The sequence below is a fragment of the Protomyctophum bolini genome (assembly GCF_963924005.1).
Source record: "Protomyctophum bolini genome assembly, chromosome: 11".
NCBI lineage: Eukaryota > Metazoa > Chordata > Actinopteri > Myctophiformes > Myctophidae > Protomyctophum > Protomyctophum bolini.
This window is the reverse complement of record NC_137872.1, coordinates 1,358,866-1,379,044: the sequence shown is the minus strand read 5'-3', so window position 1 is coordinate 1,379,044 and position 20,179 is coordinate 1,358,866. Positions and strand designations below refer to the sequence as shown.

Below are 20,179 nucleotides of genomic sequence, written 5' to 3'. Positions count from 1 at the left end.
ATAAATTATGAAATATAACGCAGCAGACAGAGGCAAGGCAATTGGCCATAATGCCGTTACTTATATAAGAGTAAGACACGAGTTAATTAATGCCACGAAATAGAAAAGCAGCAGAGGGAAGTGTCCTAAATGTAACGCACTGTACGTCTGCCTGTCTGTCTGTCACCTTCAGGTGGATCATTTCGGCATGGCCGGGGCATCTTTGATCGTAATACTGTGTGGAATGCCTCGCATACAAACGATCCAGGGCTCCACAGATCATCATCATGGTCATGCGGCTATATACTTTAATAATAGTACATATTGTACAGTAGCCTATAATACGTTCATAGATCTGGTGGTCATCGTGCAACTGTTGCTGCCATGGGAACGGGATGGTGTCTAGACGATTTATTACTATTTACTGAGTGTGTAAAATTTTAAACATTTCCCATATATGACGTGTAGTGTGCAATATGAATAATCATTAAATCTGCCACCCCGAGCGAGTATATAGTAGCATTTACTATAGTTGGCATCGATAATAATAATTAGAGTGCGGTTTATAGGCTGTATAATAATTATAATAACACGTTCATTTCATATAGAGTAACTATAATGTATTGACCTTCTGCCGTATGACAGTACAAATCAACGCAATACCTTATGCCGTACACCGACCAGAAGTGTCGTAAAAAGCCAGTGCATGTCCATGTGAAACACGGTTTACTGGGACATGCAGGCTTGAGGCTATAGTTGGTTGTGATCGGGCTGTCAGAGCACTGTGTGTGTGTGTTTGTGAGGCTAGACCTTCTGTTCTCCTATACCACCAAACCATGGAGGGATCCGAGGAATTCATGAAGTACCGCTCCCCGCTGGTGTCCAGATATGCCAGCAAGGAAATGGCCTACAACTTCAGTGACATGAAGAAATTCACAGCCTGGAGGAAGCTGTGGATCTATCTGGCCAAAGCCGAGAAGGTTTGAGTCTTAATGTCTCTCTCGATCACAGCAGCAGCAGATATATTACTAATGTGATTTAGACAGTTGTTTTATTACGGCGCGCACGTGTTACGTGGTGTGTAGTGTACTGCGTCTCGAGCTTAGTGCAGTTCCCTGGGTAAACAAAGAACTTTGCTTGGCTTTACTTTGCTGTTGTTTGCAAGACATTCAGTTATAAAACATGCGACCTTGAGAGACAGAGAGAGAGAGAGAGAGAGAGACCTAATATCAAGTTCCTCGAACTAAATATAGTTTTAAAGGATCCGGGACCCCCCACGTGAAATACTCTCTTCAATCAGTGCCCCTGTAGAGAAAATAATGCCAGATCAAAGCCAGGCTGCAGCCTCTATGTTCTAACTTCTGGAGGGACAGGGAATTCCATAATTATTAATCAATCACAACAACATAGCTAGCATCTGCATCGCTATGCTCCCTTCAATGTGTACAGTCCGTCCTGGACTCCTTGTGGTGACGTACAGTATTTATCAATGTAAGCATAAGCAATGTAATAGACTAGAGCCTGCTCTGTTTTAACATCATTTGTATTGAAGGAATGTCATGGACAGAAAGCAGTCAGTATGAAACCCTTCAAGTTTTCTGAAAAACAAACTCACAAGACAAACAAACAAACACAGGCCCTACATTTTGTTGCTCAAAACATTTTCAAAAGTCTGAAATGTCTTTATTAGGAACAATCCCTTGAGATGAACCATCTCGTTTACAAAACAAGTACAAAGTACACTTCATAAATAAAGACACTTTTTTACAAACAATTCAACCAGACAAAACAAGACAAAACAATACAATTCCTAGATAAACAAGAAACAAACAACAACAACAAAACAAAAAACAACAAAACAAAAACTGCAACAAAACAACATTTCACATAACGATAACGTAAACATAACATAATGGATCATTGCATCATAGATCTGCTACAGTGATGATTAGTGAAAACATGAACAGGTAGTCTCCAGATGAGAGGACAGCACATTTTAAATTAAACAAATGAAAATATGTTATTGAACGAATATGGACAGGTAGATTTTTCCGGTCACAAGGAGCTTTGAACAATAATTATGTTTTGCGAACTGATGTGGGTATATTGAAGTAAACCTGTGAGCAGTGTCTAAGTTGATGTGTAGAAGGGTATGGTATCATAAGCTGTTTAAAATACTGTGGATAATTGAAATGAATGCATTTAAAGATGAACTGCAGCCAGTGCTGCTGTCTTCTTGAGGTGGGAGATGGTAAGTTGAGATTTTCGTACAAGGTACGATTCCCAAAAATAGCAAAAATGTCATTTTTTTGGGGGGTTTTCAGTAATTTCATGTAGAAAATAAATCAAAGAAAAATCAGACATTCCATACATTAGAATACAAGATGTTAAGAAGTAGTGAAAATAGCTTATGTATGCGCGGCGCAAAGTGATGCATATGTGAGCTTGTAGATCTGCTATTTTTTCACTAGTTTAGGTCCCGGACAAAAGCACTTCTCTTTTGGGTCACAACTTAAGTAAAAAACACTGGGAACCACTGGTTTAGGTTGTTGACCATCCATGATGTCTAGTCAACATCTCAACCGTACCCTACTGTAACCCTACATTAATTGACCATAACGTTCCTCTGATACTTTGGCAAGCATACTATAATAGTCCAGTCTCCCCCCCCCCCCCCCCCCAAGTCACAAGTAACTTCCATCCACACCCCTCACATTAAAGAGGGCAGGAGGAGAAGGCTGTGGTTAATTAACATCAGACCCTTTCTCACATGCATCACCTCATATGACTTGACACACACACACACACACACACACACACACACACACACACACACACACACACAGAGTGCTACTTTAACAGAACTGATATCTTAAACTTGAGTCATCTCCCTTGTATTCATCTCACGGTCAGCACTTTGAGTAACCCAATCGGGCCGAGGTCAGAACAAAGAGTACCGGCTCCGCCGTGCGCTGAACAGAACATTTCTGGAACCCTCCAGATGTTCTGCTTTCAGCCCAAGAACTACGAGAGAGAGAGAGTTGAAGCAGGGACCCCCAATACATATTGATTGAGAGAGAGAGATAGAGAGAGAGAGAGAGAGACAGAGTTGAAGCAGGGACCCCCAATACATATTGATTGAGACAGAGAGAGAGAGAGAGAGTTGAAGCAGGGACCCCCAATACATATTGAGAGAGAGAGAGAGAGAGAGAGTTGAAGCAGGGACCCCCAATACATATTGATTGAGAGAGAGAGAGAGATGAAGCAGGGACCCCCAATACATATTGATTGAGACAGACAGAGAGAGAGAGAGAGAGAGAGAGATGAAGCAGGGACCCCCAATACATATTGATTGAGACAGAGAGAGAGAGAGAGAGAGAGAGAGAGAGAGAGAGATGAAGCAGGGACCCCCAATACATATTGATTGAGACAGAGATACAGAATAGATATACATAATAAAGTTTGATTCTGTTCTATTGTCACATCACATTACAGTAACATGGGTGAAATTCTTGTTTGTGCAGCAGGCTCATCATTGCAGTTAAAAGAGAGAGTGCATAGTACATGACTAAACTACATGGTACAATCAATATGTATGCATATAAAATAATAAATAAGTGATGTAGCCTATGTGTATATACAGAGTAGTCTCTACTAAAGGAGACCAGTCCGTTCAGTCTGTGTGGCGTCACCAGTCCTAGTTCTTGTTCAGCAGTCTAATTGTGGACCGGTAGAAACTGTTCAATAGTCTGGAGGTGCTGCTCTTGATGCTCATGTAGCGTTTGCCCGGGCCGTGGGCGCGGGAGTGGTTTGAACAGGCTATGGCTGGAGGGGGTGATGGATGTCCCTGATAATGCTCTCAGCCTTTAGAGCCACACAATGTCTCTGGTGTATTTCCTGGAGTGGGGAAAGCTCCCCTCCCACGACGCGCTGTGCTGTTCGCACCACTCTCTGCAGTCTTCTCCGTTCTGCAGCGGTGTGCCATTTCCGAACCAGGCAGTGGTGACGCTCGTCGAAACACTCTCGATGGTGCTCTTGTAGAACGCTTTGAGGATGCGGGGGGCCGGGGGCTCACTCTGAACTTCTTCAGGTGCCTCAGGCAGTAGAGCCGTTGTTGGGCTTTTTTCACCACTGTGGTTGTGTGTGTAGTGTGGCCCACTTCAGGTCCCTCGAGATGTTTATCCCGAGGAACCTGAAGTCGCTGACCTGCTCCACTGCAGCACCATTGATGACCATGGGTGCGTGCTCTCTCTCTCTGGTCTCCTGAAGTCCACGTTCAGTTCCTTGGTTTTGCTGACGTTTAGAGCCAGGCTGTTCTCGTGGCACCACTGTGTCAGCGTTCCAACCTCTGAGAGAGAGAGAGAGAGAGAGAGAGATGAAGCAGGGACCCCCAATACATATTGATTGAGAGAGAGAGAGAGAGAGAGATGAAGCAGGGACCCCCAATACATATTGATTGAGAGAGAGAGAGAGAGAGATGAAGCAGGGACCCCCAATACATATTGATTGAGAGAGAGAGAGATGAAGCAGGGACCCCCAATACATATTGATTGAGAGAGAGAGAGAGAGAGAGATGAAGCAGGGACCCCCAATACATATTGATTGAGAGAGAGAGAGAGAGAGATGAAGCAGGGACCCCCAATACATATTGATTGAGAGAGAGAGAGATGAAGCAGGGACCCCCAATACATATTGATTGAGAGAGAGAGAGATGAAGCAGGGACCCCCAATACATATTGATTGAGACTGAGAGAGAGAGAGAGATGGAGCAGAGATTGGGACCCCCAATACATATTGATTGAGATTGTGTTGCAGCACTTGCAGGTTATGTTTTTTCTCTCCATAGATTTCAGTCATAGATACAGTAGGTTCATATAGACTTGTTTTGACATGCATTATCTTTACTATTGGACACCATCGTGTTGGATTCCTGTAAACCCATTTAGGCCTGACTAAAGAAATAAAAGTTTTCTAAATCATGACAATTTTCTGAAAGATTTGATGCACATTTTAACGGTTTTTCAAAAATAGCCGACCTACAAGTTCATATTTAGTTGAGCTACACTACCATACTGCTACCACTAGGGGAGGGTTTGTGTGTTTAAAATAGCATAAAGATAATGTCACAGACAGTAATAGGAAACTGACCCCCAGAGAATCCATATTTCAACTTTACAGTACACACACACACACACACACACACACACACACACACACACATGTCACATGACATGTCACACACTATGTCCCTGTCTGCTCAGCTGCCTTGCTCGTCTGTATGTTCCAAGCGTGCGTACGGTAGCATGTTATCTGTATGTTCCAAGCGTGCGTACGGTAGCATGTTATTGGGGTAATGCACAGCCTTTTGGGATTCATTGACTCAACGGTGTGTGAATGTACAAACATAAATGTACAGTTATACTACAAACATATATCTAGCCTTGGCCATATTTAATATGTATTTATATCTAGGGAATTGTATTATGCAAAAACAAGCCTTTGAATTGAGGACATTATTGGTTTTGCACAGGCCAGAGCTATTGAGAATTCTTTTACAGAAATGGCGGGTCACGATTCTACAAAAAAACGTTCGCTCTGAAAGAATATATATTATTCAAGGATTCACGCCACATTTTCAAGGTTTTTCAAAAATAGGCAGATCTACAAGCTTGTACGTAGACGTGCTATTTTTCAATATCTAAAGTAACGCTTAAAACACCAAAAGGGGTTCCCAACTTCCCACCCAGAAAGGGTTAAGAATATATAATATTCGGTATTCAATCATTTATTTCCAAAATCAGTTCGTTGGGAATGTTTTTAGGTGCGCTCAACGACAAGTACAGGAAGAATGCGGACATAACATAATGTTTGCCTTCAGGCAAACCAATGTTCCAAACATTGTATAATACCACTGTATATAGTATATACTGTATGTATATGTACTACTATGTACTGTATAATTCCAAACTTGAATCCTCATAATTGGTGTTGATGAAGGACGCATGATTCATGAAGCGCATGACCTGTAATGTTTCTGACCCCTCAACTCAACTCTTAATCCATTCTGGGCCGGAACCCCTTTTGGTGTTATAGCATTATGTTATGCTTTAGCTATTGAAAAATAGCAGATCTACAAGCTCATAGCGCGCCACCGAGTGGCGCGCTATGAGCTTGTAGGTCTGCTATTTTTGAGAAATGGAAGAACGACCGACATAGAAACATTAGCTTTTTCAGAAAAGTGTCATTTTCAAACAGACATTTTTAGAATCTGATCTCAGGTCAAAATGGGTTAACTCTCTCAACAGCGCTGGCACAGGTTTGGCCCGTCTCCTGACCTGTAACATAGTAGATATCAAAGTCACCGGGCCTTGAACCATGTGACCCGTCTCCTGACCCGTAACATAGTACTGTAGCTATCAAAGTCACCGGGCCTTGGGACCGTGTGGACAGTTGTTACACAGAGGGAGAGACGGGAGGGTTCAGGGTCTGAGACAGAATTCCTCAACTAACTAATTGTAGAGGCCAGTCAGTCAGTCAGTCAGTCAGTCACATGAATGCACTGTTCGAGCGTCGCAGTCCCGCCCCCTTTCATGACGACGCCAGGCCCAGGAAATGAATCCCAATGCATTTTTCCCATAGGCATTTCAAAAGACCTTTTAAGCGTAGTACGAAGCCAACTCTTGTCGTGACAAATCATGACAACACTAGGGCTGACCTTCGATTCCGTATTTGATGATCGATTCAAAATCGATTCCCGCGTTTCGAACGTCGACGCTTCGAAACGTCAACGGGGGGGGGGGGGGGGGGGGGTGCGCGTGCGAGCAGTGACTCTTTGGCTTAAACAACGATATAGCGGAGAGAAAGGCATGCTTGTATTGGTCTCATTTATTTTAAACAATAAGCAACAACTGTAGCAGGCTTGCAGCCTTCATGAAAGCAGTGACGCACAAATAATTTGGCTTAATAAAACATCCGACCGTAACAAGTCAACTGCCTGAAACAGGCATTACCTCTCCATCAAATAAAAATATATATAATCCAAACTCCTCTGTCAATTGTAAACGAACGGTAACATGAATGAACTTTTCAAGCCTGACACTTGTCAGAAATAAAATCAACCACGGTTGATTTGATTGATCATAAAGTTAATGTGACTGTGAGTGTGCGTATGGGAAAAAATATATAAACTTCACAGATTATAGATCACTTGGAATTATAACAATCTGAGTATTGCCTGAATAATGCCACTAGTGAAATCCCATTTTTTTTATCGACATGCAATGCCGATGGAGAAATCCCACATAGTTAAATTTACCTCATAGTCATGCTGCATGCGCTGTTGGTCGATGAAGAATTATAATCCAAGGTTTGTCAATCATATTATGGTTTATGGTTGAAAGTAAACCATAATATTAAAGTAAACTCTAAGAAGAGATCTGCAGACTGCAGTGCAGAATGCATGCAGCTCCACTTGCTAATTGAGTTGACATTTGCGCAACTTCACTGCATTACAGTAATTAGTTATTTGCCAGCACCTGCTCCAATATAGGCCTAAATCAAACTTTATTTATATAGCACATTTAAAACAATAAAAGCTGACCAAAGTGCTGTAGGCCTGCAGGCTGAAACAAGTGGAGCATCGCATCACCATCGGCGCAAAAAAAAAAAGCATAATTAAAAGACAAAACACAGGCAAATAGTGCTACATTATTACAATAATACGATCAGGTGCAATTAAATGCCAAAGAGAAAAGGTGTTTTGGTCTGGGTCTGTAGGCAGTGGCGGCCGGTGACATTTGTCCTAGGGAGGGCGCTATAACAAAATCAAGAAAACATGCACTAGGTATCATAGATTAAATATCTACTGAGGGAGCCTGTCTAAAGTTTATTAAATATATCTACTAAGGGAGCCTGTCTAAGGTTTATTAAATACATCAAAATGTAACAAAAGGTTCATATAGGGTTAAAGAAACAAACCTGAGACAGAAGGACCAGTGCCATAAAAAAGTGCAATGGCTCAAAGGCACATGACCTTGCTACAGTGGCTTTAACATTAACAAAAAAATAAACAAAACGTCCTTATAAAAGAACCCTCAAAGCCATGACTCTTAATTTTTTACTTTTTGTACATACATTTGTGATGATTACATCAGGTTTGTCTGGACCCAGCTCTTTAATTCTTATTTATTCTTGCAGTGTCCTTCTCTCAAATGGTGTTTTCTGCAGTGATTTCACAGAGTTTTATTTTTCCTCTTATTTTTCCATTATGCAAGTGAATTAAACTATTATTATATTGACTTTACCTGGCTCCATTCATCTGTCTCATCCCTCGTTTTTCTAGCGTATGTTGTTGTGGCTGTAAACCCTATGTCAAACTGTGCTGTAATGTGTATGCTGCCCCCAAGTGTTTTGTGGTGTGAATAACGTCATGGATCGCACATATTTCGCGACCCAGTGGCTTCCTATAGTTTGTATTGAAGACATGTGTACCGCAATGCATTACTCTTCAGTGCTGAGAATAGAGAGCTCCAGATGAACGCGCACCAACACGTGACACACACTAACCAATCAGAAACGTCATACAACGTAAATAACATTTGACATTTCATGGAGGCATAATACTAACGTGGCAGCATATTACAACTTTTAATCACTGCCTTTGGTTAGTGGCTACTTATATTATATAATATTAACCTTTCTGTATTGCTAATTTTAAATAAATTACAGGCTGTAGATTTCGTTTCTCAGTCATTCTTATTCACGTTTTATTCAGGGGGTGGGCATGGTGGTGCGGCGCACCAGCGCCCCCTATGGACGCACCGCCACTGTCTGTAGGAGCAAAAAATATCAATTCTTCGGTGCACTGAGCGCACTCACCATGTGAATCCAAGCAGCGTAATGGCTCATCGATAAAAGTTGAGATTTTATAGTGGCATTATTCAGGCAATACTCAACAGATTGTTATAATTCCAAGTGATCTATAATCTGTGAAGTTTATATTTTCATTTTCGTGTAAGTAATGTTTTTATATGATTTATCAAACAAGGTAGCCTATATTTAATGTCCACTGAGCTGTGGTGCATGCGCTTGCCTTCCTTGTTAACACGGGGAAAGAGGAGGCGTTGCGAGGTGCTGCGAGGCGCAAGCATGGCTCGCGGACCAAATGGGGCCGTCTCGCGGACCAAAAGCGGACGCTTTTTTAAAAATGACTATTCGATTCAAAATTTAAAAATCGATTCCCGTGCGTATCGATTGAACGTCGATTAATCAATTTTTTTGGGTCAGCCCTAGACAACACACACAATATTTTGGACCAAAACAAATAATTACAAAGAAGAAAAACAACAAAAAAAGTGTTTTTTTTCTACTTTCTAATTCTTTGTTTGGCCCGAAAAATTGTGTTTGTTGTCATGATTTGTCACGACAAGAGTTGGCTTTGTTCCACGGCGTATAAACGTCTTTAAATAAATACTTTCTGAAAAGTCTATGAGGAAAATGAACGGGGATTTATTTTCCCGGGGTCTGTTTGGCCTTCTGTCTCTGTGGCTGTGGAGTGGAGTGGAGCGAGCCAGATCACGGTGCTGTTGGCATTGGCAAAGCAATTTATTGATTAGCATTCGTTCTCTAAGAACAATATTTAGTCAGATTTAGTTATATTGTATTACTTTCTGACTGTTTCCTGATTCAGCTTGTTTGTATTTCACTGAACTGTGCATAGTATTTGACCATCAACAAACTCGCATGCATTTCTGTGCAAACTGTTGCGATGACTGTCAATAACCACTTAAGTTTATATACTTATATGGGGTCCCTCAGGGGTCTGTACATGGTCCCGTCCTTTTTATAACGCTACCAGGCAGCTCACTATGCGCTCGCAATGCATCGTGAGCTTGTAGATCTGTTATTTTCGCCCCAAAAGTTCACCTATTGTAACAGAATATGGGTTGCTAGGGTTCAAGTGATTTTAATAAGTAATGCATTAGGGGTGGGTTCAATTAATCGATATGACAATAGTCGTATTGTATCGATTAGGCAGGAAATTATGTCTGACGCAAACAAGCTGAATCAGGCTTTTAGACAAACAAACGTCAGAATCAGTTTCTGTCTAAATATGATTAAATCTTTTATGCATTTATCCATTAAAACATTATTAATTAAAACAAAAAAAGAAAACCCTTTGCTTTTTGTTTTTAAATGTTATCCACTAAGTTTTGATTATCCATTAAGATTTGGAAACTTAAAAATGTCTCACAATATATTTGTCAACATCGTCAATCGGTGGTCTAGGTCGATTTGTGAGGTTGTTGGCAATACCCAGCCCTAATGGTCATTATTTGGAATCGGCGTATAAAATGATAAATCGATATCATATCGTATCGTGTCCTCTGTATTGTGATGCATATCTATCGCGATTCGCGAAGTTGTAGGCAATACCCATCACTGTAATGCATTGAAAGTTAAAAATGTTTCTATTCAAATAGATACCCATGACTAAAGACTAAGTCGACTAAGGTTTTTGACACTTCGTCGACTAAGACTAACAAAAAAGAATTTCAGAAGATTAAATGGGATTAAAGACTAAATGTGCGTTTTCAAAAGACTAAGACTAAATCAAAATATTCTGAAAAAAACAACACTGCTCTCAATGCTGTAGAATAGACTACTTTTACTTATTTTAAGATTAGACTGCATTTCAAGCGGTCAAACTAGCATCTATGTGCCGAAACGTCTTCCATAAAACCCTAAAAATGGTCTCGGATATTTATTCATGTTTATTTATTTCTTCCCCCCCCCCCCCCAGGCTCTGGGCCTCCCCATCAGCGAGGCTCAGATCGTGATATTTATTAATTTATTTATTTCTCCCCCCCCCCAGGCTCTGGGCCTCCCCATCAGCGAGGCTCAGGTGGTGGAGATGGAGAGCCACGCGGAGGACATCGACTTCGCCATGGCGGCCGAGGAGGAGCGCAAGCTGCGGCACGACGTCATGGCCCACGTGCACACCTTCGCCCACTGCTGCCCCGCCGCCGCGCCCATCATCCACCTGGGCGCCACGTCCTGCTACGTGGGCGACAACACCGTAAGGACGAGGATGAGGGGGAGTTGGAACCCGTTCTGGGTGGCAGGGCGGGCACCCTTTTGGTGTTTTTGCGAACGCAGTGAGCACTTACTATGAGACCTAGCAGATCATGTCTGTCTGTGCGTGCCTGTGTCTGTGTGTCCCCCCTTTGTGCCCATATATGGAGCTGAGTGATTTGTTTGTGATTCATGCAACACACTCCATATTTGGACGTATAGCTGCTTTGGGGACTCCTTATATAGTTATGGCTAAGTTAAAAATAAATCTTAAAAAAACCCAAATATGTACGAGCTGCGTTCGCTTCCCGTGTTTGCGCGTCTTACTCGTAATTAAGCATTATGTTCTACTTTATAGGTTATAGAGCACCGAAGTCTGACGTCACTTTCAGTAGAGGGCGTCAGTCCCCAGGTTCATGGATTTGTTTAGTTGCATTGAAATCCCCATTGAGGCGATTTTAGATCGCCTCATATAACAACTGTGTTTGAAAAATAAACATGTCACCCCGGCCGCTTCACTCATATGGATATGAAGAATCAACTGACTGAGCGAAAACGCTAATGTTACTGATATGATATAGTACTTTATTTGTCAGTTCACACTGAAATTTGTCTTGCGACACAAGCAGCCAAGTATGCAGAACATATAAACACAAAGAACAAGACAATTTACATACATAAAGACATGAGCAATATCCACCGCATAGATTATCCTGTGGCTACTACATCTCCTGATTAAGCCTCAAGGTCGACTGGTAGACAAAGGACCTCTTTAGTGAAGTTTAGTCTGACCTTGTTGTATGCTGGTACACCATATATCTCCTTCCTGAAGGTAGCAACCTATATTCTCTATACAACACATGCTTAGTATTAGAGGTGATATTCCTTGCTAACCTTAGGATGCTGTTATCATATGTGGATGTATAAAGTTTCTGAAGTTGTTGTCCAACAATCTTTGAACAAATGTTCAGTTGTTGCAGCAGTTGTGACTTTAGGGCTGCAGACAAACATCCATACCAGGTGGTACTACAGTACTGAAGAACACTCATAATAACAGAAGTGAAAAACAAAAGAAGAATCCGTCTACTAGCACCGAAGGATCTTAGACGGCGAAGGAAGTAGATTCTTTGCTTTGTTTTCTTACACACTGAATCAATCTGATCTTTCCATGACAAAAGATGGTCTATTACTACTCCTAGGTATTTGTACGAACATACCTGGTTGATCGGTTCCCCATGAATAGTAATGGGGGATCTCCTCCACCAAATCGTTTTGCAGGGGGGGGGGGGAAGCCGATCTACAAGCTCATGTTGAGAGCTTGTAGATCGGCCAATTAGTTAACATTAGTTAACAGAAAATTAACATTTTCTGTTAATGTCGTAATAAATGCCTTTACCATTTTGTTTTGGTTTCTCTTCAGGATCTGATTATGTTGCGTGACGGATTTGACATTCTGTTGCCTAAGGTGAGTCTCAATACACACACACACACACACACACACACTGGATGTAAATGTCAGTGGAAATCGAAACATAATTGCCCTTTTATTTATTTTTCAACAGTCCTCAGCTGTTCTCTGGCTACAGAGTGGAAATAATTAAGTGAAAGCTATTCAGAAAGGTTTCTTTTTTATTTTGTTTTTACAAAACTGATTTCTAGCATGGCCTGCAGGGCATGCATTGAAGCAGAGCATCGGAGCAGATTCCCGGGGCTGAAGAATATAAATAGCCAACGGATCCCCCTGTGAAGGCATTATTTTTAGCTCTGACCTATAATAATAATAATACTATAATGATTTCTTATTCCCTCAGCTGGCCAGAGTGATTGACAGACTGGCAAACTTTTCAGAGAAATACGCAGATCTCCCAACGCTTGGATTCACACACTACCAGTGAGTTATTGTTATTATTATTAATATTATTATTACCAGTGAGTGTGAACATCTCTGCTGTCCGGAGGAAACCTCAGAACTCCCAAAATGTTAATATTTCAGGAAATGAAAAAATATATGTTTTTTTAAGAAAATGAGTAAAAGCTTATATATTTTTTAAACGATGCAATACTGCCCCATCAAAGTTGGTGTTGTGACTTTAGATATTGTCAATTACTTGCGTGAGAAGGAGAGAGGTGGTGGAGTTAGCTGTTTTTAGCAGACAGTTTGAGGGTCCAATGGAGTTTTGTCCAAAGTGTTTTTTACTACTTTCCATTGGTTCAATATTTTCCAAACGACACACAGACGTAAAGGGTGTTCAATAGCACTGATTTATGGAATAAAGCCAACCTTTTTAACTCAAATCTTTGCTTCTGGAGGGTCCCTGGAACAACATATTTTCAGATGGGGGTCGGCGGCCAAATACATATATCGTAGAATCGTCCTCAGGTCTAAATGGGTTAAGTAAATACAATGTTTAAAATGTTTGGCTGTGGTCGAGCAAACAGTAGACGTTTACATAATTTATTGTCATATCGTGTGTGTGTGTGTGAATAAGTAATCCTGAAGAAGATCCTAAGGGATCGAAACGTTGAGTCAAATAAACCAGTGTGGAGCTGAGTTTTTTCATACCAGTGTTGCGGACTCTTATTTTTCCTCTTGTACTGCCTTTTGTCTAATAGCACCTGGGGCTAGAGTGGAGGTGCATGCTCTATTTCCTTTGAATAAGTAATCAACATGCTATACATCTGCATAGTACCAGTAAGACGCTGAGGGCGTGAACCGTGAACTCTAGTTTTCGCCGGCTGTCGGGTGCGGCTGCACTAATAACTTTGGGGCAGGCCCCGTCTAGAGTTTGAATGGACGGGTATCGGTCAAAAGGGAGACATCGCAGAGGAAGGATGGATGGGGAAGGATCAACATATGGAATGGATAGAACCTGTTCTATACTGTATATATGGAGATTTAAGGGTTTGCCCTCGTGTGACACAATGACGGGAAATGCGCAATTCCATAGTAAATGCAACCTGCTGTCGCAATAACTACAGTCTATCAATAACTACAGTCTATCAATAACTACAGTCTATCAATAAATAGGCCACAGAAGCCATACAATAAATAACTTAGGAATTCTAGAGTGGTGAGGTAGTTAGTTCTATTCTTCCTCTCCTCTTCCTTAACCACTTTTGGTGTTTTAACTAAAGCATTATGTTATGCTTTAGCTATTGAAAAATAGCAGATCTACAAGCTCATAGCGTGCCGCCGATTTTTGAAAAATCATGAAAATGTGGCACAAATCTTTGAATATAATATTCTTTCAGAAGACTTTTTATTTTATTTAGATGTCAGGCCTAAATGGGTTAAGTATGATTCATGCGGTGAGTTTGTAGATATTTTAGCTATAGAGGGGGAGAGACACATGAGAGACACACGAGGACTTGGGTATGGATGTACTTCTCTCTCTCTCTCTCCCACCAGGCCAGCTCAGTTGACCACTGTAGTCTCTCTCTCTCCCACCAGGCCAGCTCAGCTGACCACTGTGGTCTCTCTCTCTCCCACCAGGCCAGCTCAGCTGACCACTGTAGTCTCTCTCTTTCCCACCAGGCCAGCTCAGCTGACCACTGTAGTCTCTCTCTCTCCCACCAGGCCAGCTCAGCTGACCACTGTGGTCTCTCTCTCTCCCACCAGGCCAGCTCAGCTGACCACTGTAGTCTCTCTCTCTCTCCCTCCAGGCCAGCTCAGTTGACCACTGTAGTCTCTCTCTCTCCCACCAGGCCAGCTCAGTTGACCACTGTGGTCTCTCTCTCTCTCTCTCCCACCAGGCCAGCTCAGCTGACCACTGTGGGGAAGCGCGCCTGCCTCTGGCTCCAGGACTTGGCCATGGACATGAGGAACCTTCAGAGGGCCCGCGACGACCTGCGCTTCCGGGGGGTCAAGGGGACCACCGGCACACAGGCCAGCTTCCTGCAGCTGTTCCAGGGGGACCATGACAAGGTGACACACAGGAAATGATGACCATAAAGATAAAGAACGTTTTGAGGACGTTCTGTTTATTTAGTTAGTAGTGTAGAGCAGTGGTTCCCAAACTTTTTCATGTCAAGGACCCCCAAATTGACACTAATTAGCCCGCTGACCCACATTTGAAGATATAATGCCATGGACCCCCATAAGAGAAGATTTATACAGCTCTACTATCAAGGACCCCCAGTTTGACATGCATTATTCTACAGACCGGCATTTAATTACATTTCTATCTCTGGGACCCCCAATTTATATTGTAAAATCTATGTTAATTTAACTCTGAGAGTGTACAAATGGACCCTAACAAGGGCCCATTTGGTCCATTTGGTTCCTAACTATCATTTAGCTGGGGACCCCCTGGAACTCCCTCAAGGACCCCTGGGGGTCCCCGGATCCCACTTTGGGACCCAGTGGTGTAGAGAGAAAGGACGTTGAGGTCAGAGTAAGGGGAAAGATGTCACACACAGGTTTTCTGGGCCACAATCAACACACGTGTGTGTGTGTGTGGTCGACGCAATATCCTGTCAACAACCTAGCCTGGCTAATAAGCCAGACCGAATCAGCCTGCCGGCGGATTACGGTCTGGAGAGGCTCAATTGTACGCCCATTTCCTACACCAGAGAACTGGTGTGGCCAATCGGGACACGGTATGCAATATGGGCGGGCTTTGGTACAGTGACGTTCAATGCTTGAGACCTTTGACTGACAGTAGCTCTGACCAATTGCGTCAAAGAGAAAATGTTTGAACCCGCCCCCCCGGGAAACAACCTGCAGGTAACACTGCAGCCCGAATGAAATTGGGACTGTTGCAAATGATGCCAACAATTTACTGTGTGCCGCCTGTGTTACTTAGCGCCCCGTTTTAGCTTGAAGGTGCTTAATGCTAGCCTCGCGTAGCCATACTTTAATATCACTGCTGGATCTGCCTGTGGGGCGATTAGCATTGCAAAGGCAGTTTAAAAGTTAAAGTAGTGTTACTGTTATTCAAAATATGCAGAAATGTTTGTGTGGCAACAATTATCTTGTTACTGGTAGGTGTCATACTGTACATGCAGTATGTATGTTTGCACATCTTCTCGTTCCTGACGTTCCATATCAATGTTTCTGCTTCAGGTGGAAGAATTGGACAGATTGGTGACAGAGATGGCCGGCTTCAAAAAGTGAGTTTTCCCAAATGGAAGAGAAAGATCGTCCCAGCAACACATAATACAATATAGGAACTCTGACATTCCCCCCCTTTTTCCCCTCACTGTATAATGTTTCTTTTCCTTTTTGCTTCCTTTATGATGAATTCCTGTTCTGTTCTTTAACTACATAGAAGTGTCTATTTGTACGTCTCTAAATGTTTTGATGAATGGAACAATGTGGACCCTGTTGTAAACAAGTGTAATGCTTAATTTGGTCGTCCACTCACAGTTAACAGTCTTTGTATTGAGTTTTTGCTTGAAATGTATACTGTAATTCTGCAAACTGTTAATACATATTTCAATCAATCAATCAAACATGAGACACGCATGCACATAAAATACCAATAATATGAGCATAGGTTACTATTAGTTAAGCGATCAGAAGAGATCATCTTATTGCTAACCGATGTTTCCTGATCATTAAATGACCCAGATCCTACCTGGTGACAGGACAGACGTACAGTCGTAAGGTGGACGTGGATTCTCTGTCCACTCTGGCCAGCCTTGGAGCAACTGTCCATAAGGTGAGCATTTCTATGTGTCCCCTTATTTTTGGTTTTTAATTATAAAAAAAAAAAAAAAATCCAAAAAGCAAACCATTTTCAATAATTGAAAACAAAATTCAATGATTTGTTTACAGTAATTTCATGAAGAAATCAATGAAAAATCAAAATAAAAAAATCTAAGAAATGACATGAAGTAGTGAAAATTGCCGATCTACGACGTGTTGTGAGCTTGTAGATCTGCTATTATTTTCATTAGGCTGGGCCCCAAAAAAAATCACATTTCTCTTTTGGGTCACTATAGTAGAACCTGGACATCAGTCGGCAAACGCTGCAACCTAGTGGTCATTTAGCAAACCGCAATGGCAAAAAAATTAAAATTAAAAATGGTTTCACTGTGTCTCTTAAACTGTTCCTCTGCCTTAGATCTGTACTGACATCCGCCTGCTGGCCAACCTGAAAGAGATTGAGGAGCCTTTTGAGAAAGAGCAGATTGGTATGTTCATCATTCACTCTTATTATTAGTATTATGTTCATCATTCACTCTTCTCCTCTCTGCTCTCACGCTCAGTCTGAGCTAAATGCTCTCCCCACATTCCCACTGATGTCAATGGAACATTTTGTCTAGAGACTCGGGATGTTAAATTGTTCATCGCCGTTAAGAAATTCTCCAATTCAACGTAACGGTTAACATGAATGAATGGAACATATTGTTCAGTTCTTTTGTGTGAATGTAATGCTGTGTGCGCACGCGGCCGAGGAACCCACATGTGGGCCGGTTAAAAAAATAAAATAAAAAAAGTCCAGGATTACATTAGATAATTGACACACGGGATAAAAATATATATAAAAAAAAAACAGGTCAAAGGGAGAAGACATTGTACTGTTCATTTTTTGTTTTGTTGTTTTTTTTTTTCCATTTTTAAAATACTAGACATACTAGGAACATGGTACATACAAGGAACATGGTACATACAAGGAACATGGTACATACAAGGAACATGGTACACACAAAGGAACATGGTACATACAAGGAACATGGTACATACAAGGAACATGGTACATACAAGGAACATGGTACATACAAGGAACATGGTACACACAAAGGAACATGGTACATACAAAGGAACATGGTACACACAATAAAGTAAACACCATCCATGACAAAACAAAACCAACAATAAACGCACCCACCCACCCCAGGGGAGAATAGACTTGTAGAAAAATGTACGATAATAAACAATACTTACAAAACATGATTATGACAGAAACTGTAGTGTTTTAGTGATCATTATTGTGCTCCAGGGTCCAGCGCCATGCCCTACAAGAGGAACCCCATGCGCGCTGAGCGCTGCTGTAGCCTGGCCCGCCACCTGGTGGCGCTGTTGGCCAACCCGCTGCAGACGGCCTCGGTCCAGTGGCTGGAGAGGACACTGGATGACAGCGCCAACAGGTCAGCACGCACGCACACGCACACATAGTTTTCATTTAGTTTTAGTCACATTTTAGTCACCTGGAATGTTTTAGTGTTATCTCCTCTTTGTGTCTTTGTCCTTTCCACCATCAGGAGGATCTCCCTGCCGGAGTCGTTCCTGACGGCGGACATCATCCTCAGCACGCTGCAGAACATCACGGAGGGCCTGGTGGTCTACCCCAAGGTCATCGAGAGACACATCCGTCAGGAGCTGCCCTTCATGGCCACGGAGAACATCATCATGGCCATGGTGAAGGCTGGTGGAAACCGACAGGTAAACGATATGATATAGTACTTTATTGTCAGTTCACACTGAAATTTGTCTTGCGACCCAGCAGCCAAGTATGCAGAACACACTCATTTGACATAAACACAAAGAACAAGACAATTTACATACATAAAGACATGAAGACAAGAGCAATATCCACCGCTTAGATTATCCTGTAGCTACTATGTCTCCTGATTAAGCCTCAAGGTCGACTGGTGGACAAAGGACCTCTTTAGTCTGACCTTATTGTATGCTGGTACACCATATATCTCCTTCCTGAATGTAGAAACTTATATTCTCCATACAATACACGCTCTAAATAATAATCCAACTATAAATGCACCAAGTCTCTTGCGTGTGATTACGTACATCTGTACGTACGTCGTACGTCTGTAATCCACGAAATTCGTCACGCGTGTTCAGTGTGTGCAGTGACTGGTGTCGAGTCGGTCTCGGACCCCACGGTTGTCCAGAACCGCCCCAAAAAGGCCTCTGTGCCCGGGCCCCTGTGACAGGGCCCCTGTGACAGGGCCTCTGTGACAGGGCCCCTGTGACAGGGTCCATATATGGAGCTGGAATGTTCTGACATCATTCTGATGTCTGCATACTTAGGACTATGGGCTGTATTTTGCGTACCTGTATTTTGCGTGATCAATGCCATTTGTGGCTATTCTGAGTGGCCAAAGAGCATTGACCACGCCCTCCAGGTCTTTAGTTTACTCAAGTTATAGGGAATAAGACCTGGTACTTAACACTTTAACTGCTACAGGTTCTAGCGGACCATGGCTTACTGGTGCTGAAGGGTTAACATGGGCTTTTTGAACTTTTTGGGGGGCCCACAGCGAGGGGCCTCTTATAGCGTGAATCACACCGCATAAATCAAAAGAAAGCCCAACTTGTCCACTTCAATTTAAAAAAAAAATTATGATTCTACCATCTTCCATTCTGGAGATATTGACCTTTTTCTAACACCTGCTTTTGCCTGCACGCTGCTTGTGAAAAAAAACAACAGAGATATGGAGGCCTGAAGTTGACAGACATTTCAGTTCAGTTTTTTTAGTTCAAAAGACCGATATAAAATTGAGCACAAATAATATCCTATACAAACCATATACCGAATGAAAGCCCTGAATGTCTACTTTTAGGAGGAAAACAGTACACATTGTACACATATACAGTTTGTCACTAATTGGCTATTGAATGCAGCTTGCGCCCACCAGAGAACTTTAGAGAAGGCATGGACCCGAAGAACTATTATTCACAAAATAAGGCCTATAGCGACATGTACATACTATATACCGTATGAAACAGTAGACTCTCTGCTTTCATAAGAAAAATACCACCCAGAAAAATCACACCCCTGTGAAGTGAGCAGTGCAATTGCACTGCTCACTTCACAGGGGTGTGATTTTTATTATTATTACAGTATTAGTATTTTTCTTATGAAAGCAGAGAGTCGACTGTTTCATACGGTATATAGTATGTACATGTCGCTATAGGCCTTATTTTGTGAATAATAGTTATTCAGGCCCATGCCATCTCTAAAGTTCTCTGAAAAAGATAATTTTAGAGAGCATGGACCTAACAACTAAATATTCACAAAATAAGGCCTATAGCGACATGTACATACTATATACCGTATGAAACAGAATACTCTCTGCTTTCATAAGAAAAATACTAATACTGTAATAATAATAGAAATCACACCCCAGTGAAGTGAGCAGTGCAATGTTGCACTGCTCA

The 20,179-nt window shown here is 41.9% G+C and overlaps 1 protein-coding gene across 1 annotated transcript in view; it reads left to right on the top strand.

The window, feature by feature from the left end:
- Nucleotides 1-705: 705 nt before the first annotated feature.
- Nucleotides 706-20,179, top strand: part of adsl (adenylosuccinate lyase) — a 25,335-nt gene continuing 5,861 nt past the window's right edge. The window contains exons 1-10 of the mRNA XM_080775284.1: nucleotides 706-959; nucleotides 10,853-11,056; nucleotides 12,473-12,517; nucleotides 12,864-12,943; nucleotides 14,806-14,977; nucleotides 16,118-16,164; nucleotides 16,625-16,715; nucleotides 17,121-17,190; nucleotides 18,000-18,147; nucleotides 18,262-18,442. Of these exons, the coding sequence (XP_080631410.1) occupies nucleotides 816-959; nucleotides 10,853-11,056; nucleotides 12,473-12,517; nucleotides 12,864-12,943; nucleotides 14,806-14,977; nucleotides 16,118-16,164; nucleotides 16,625-16,715; nucleotides 17,121-17,190; nucleotides 18,000-18,147; nucleotides 18,262-18,442 (1,182 nt within the window). The 5' untranslated portion in view covers nucleotides 706-815. The remainder of the gene's footprint in view (nucleotides 960-10,852; nucleotides 11,057-12,472; nucleotides 12,518-12,863; nucleotides 12,944-14,805; nucleotides 14,978-16,117; nucleotides 16,165-16,624; nucleotides 16,716-17,120; nucleotides 17,191-17,999; nucleotides 18,148-18,261; nucleotides 18,443-20,179) is intronic.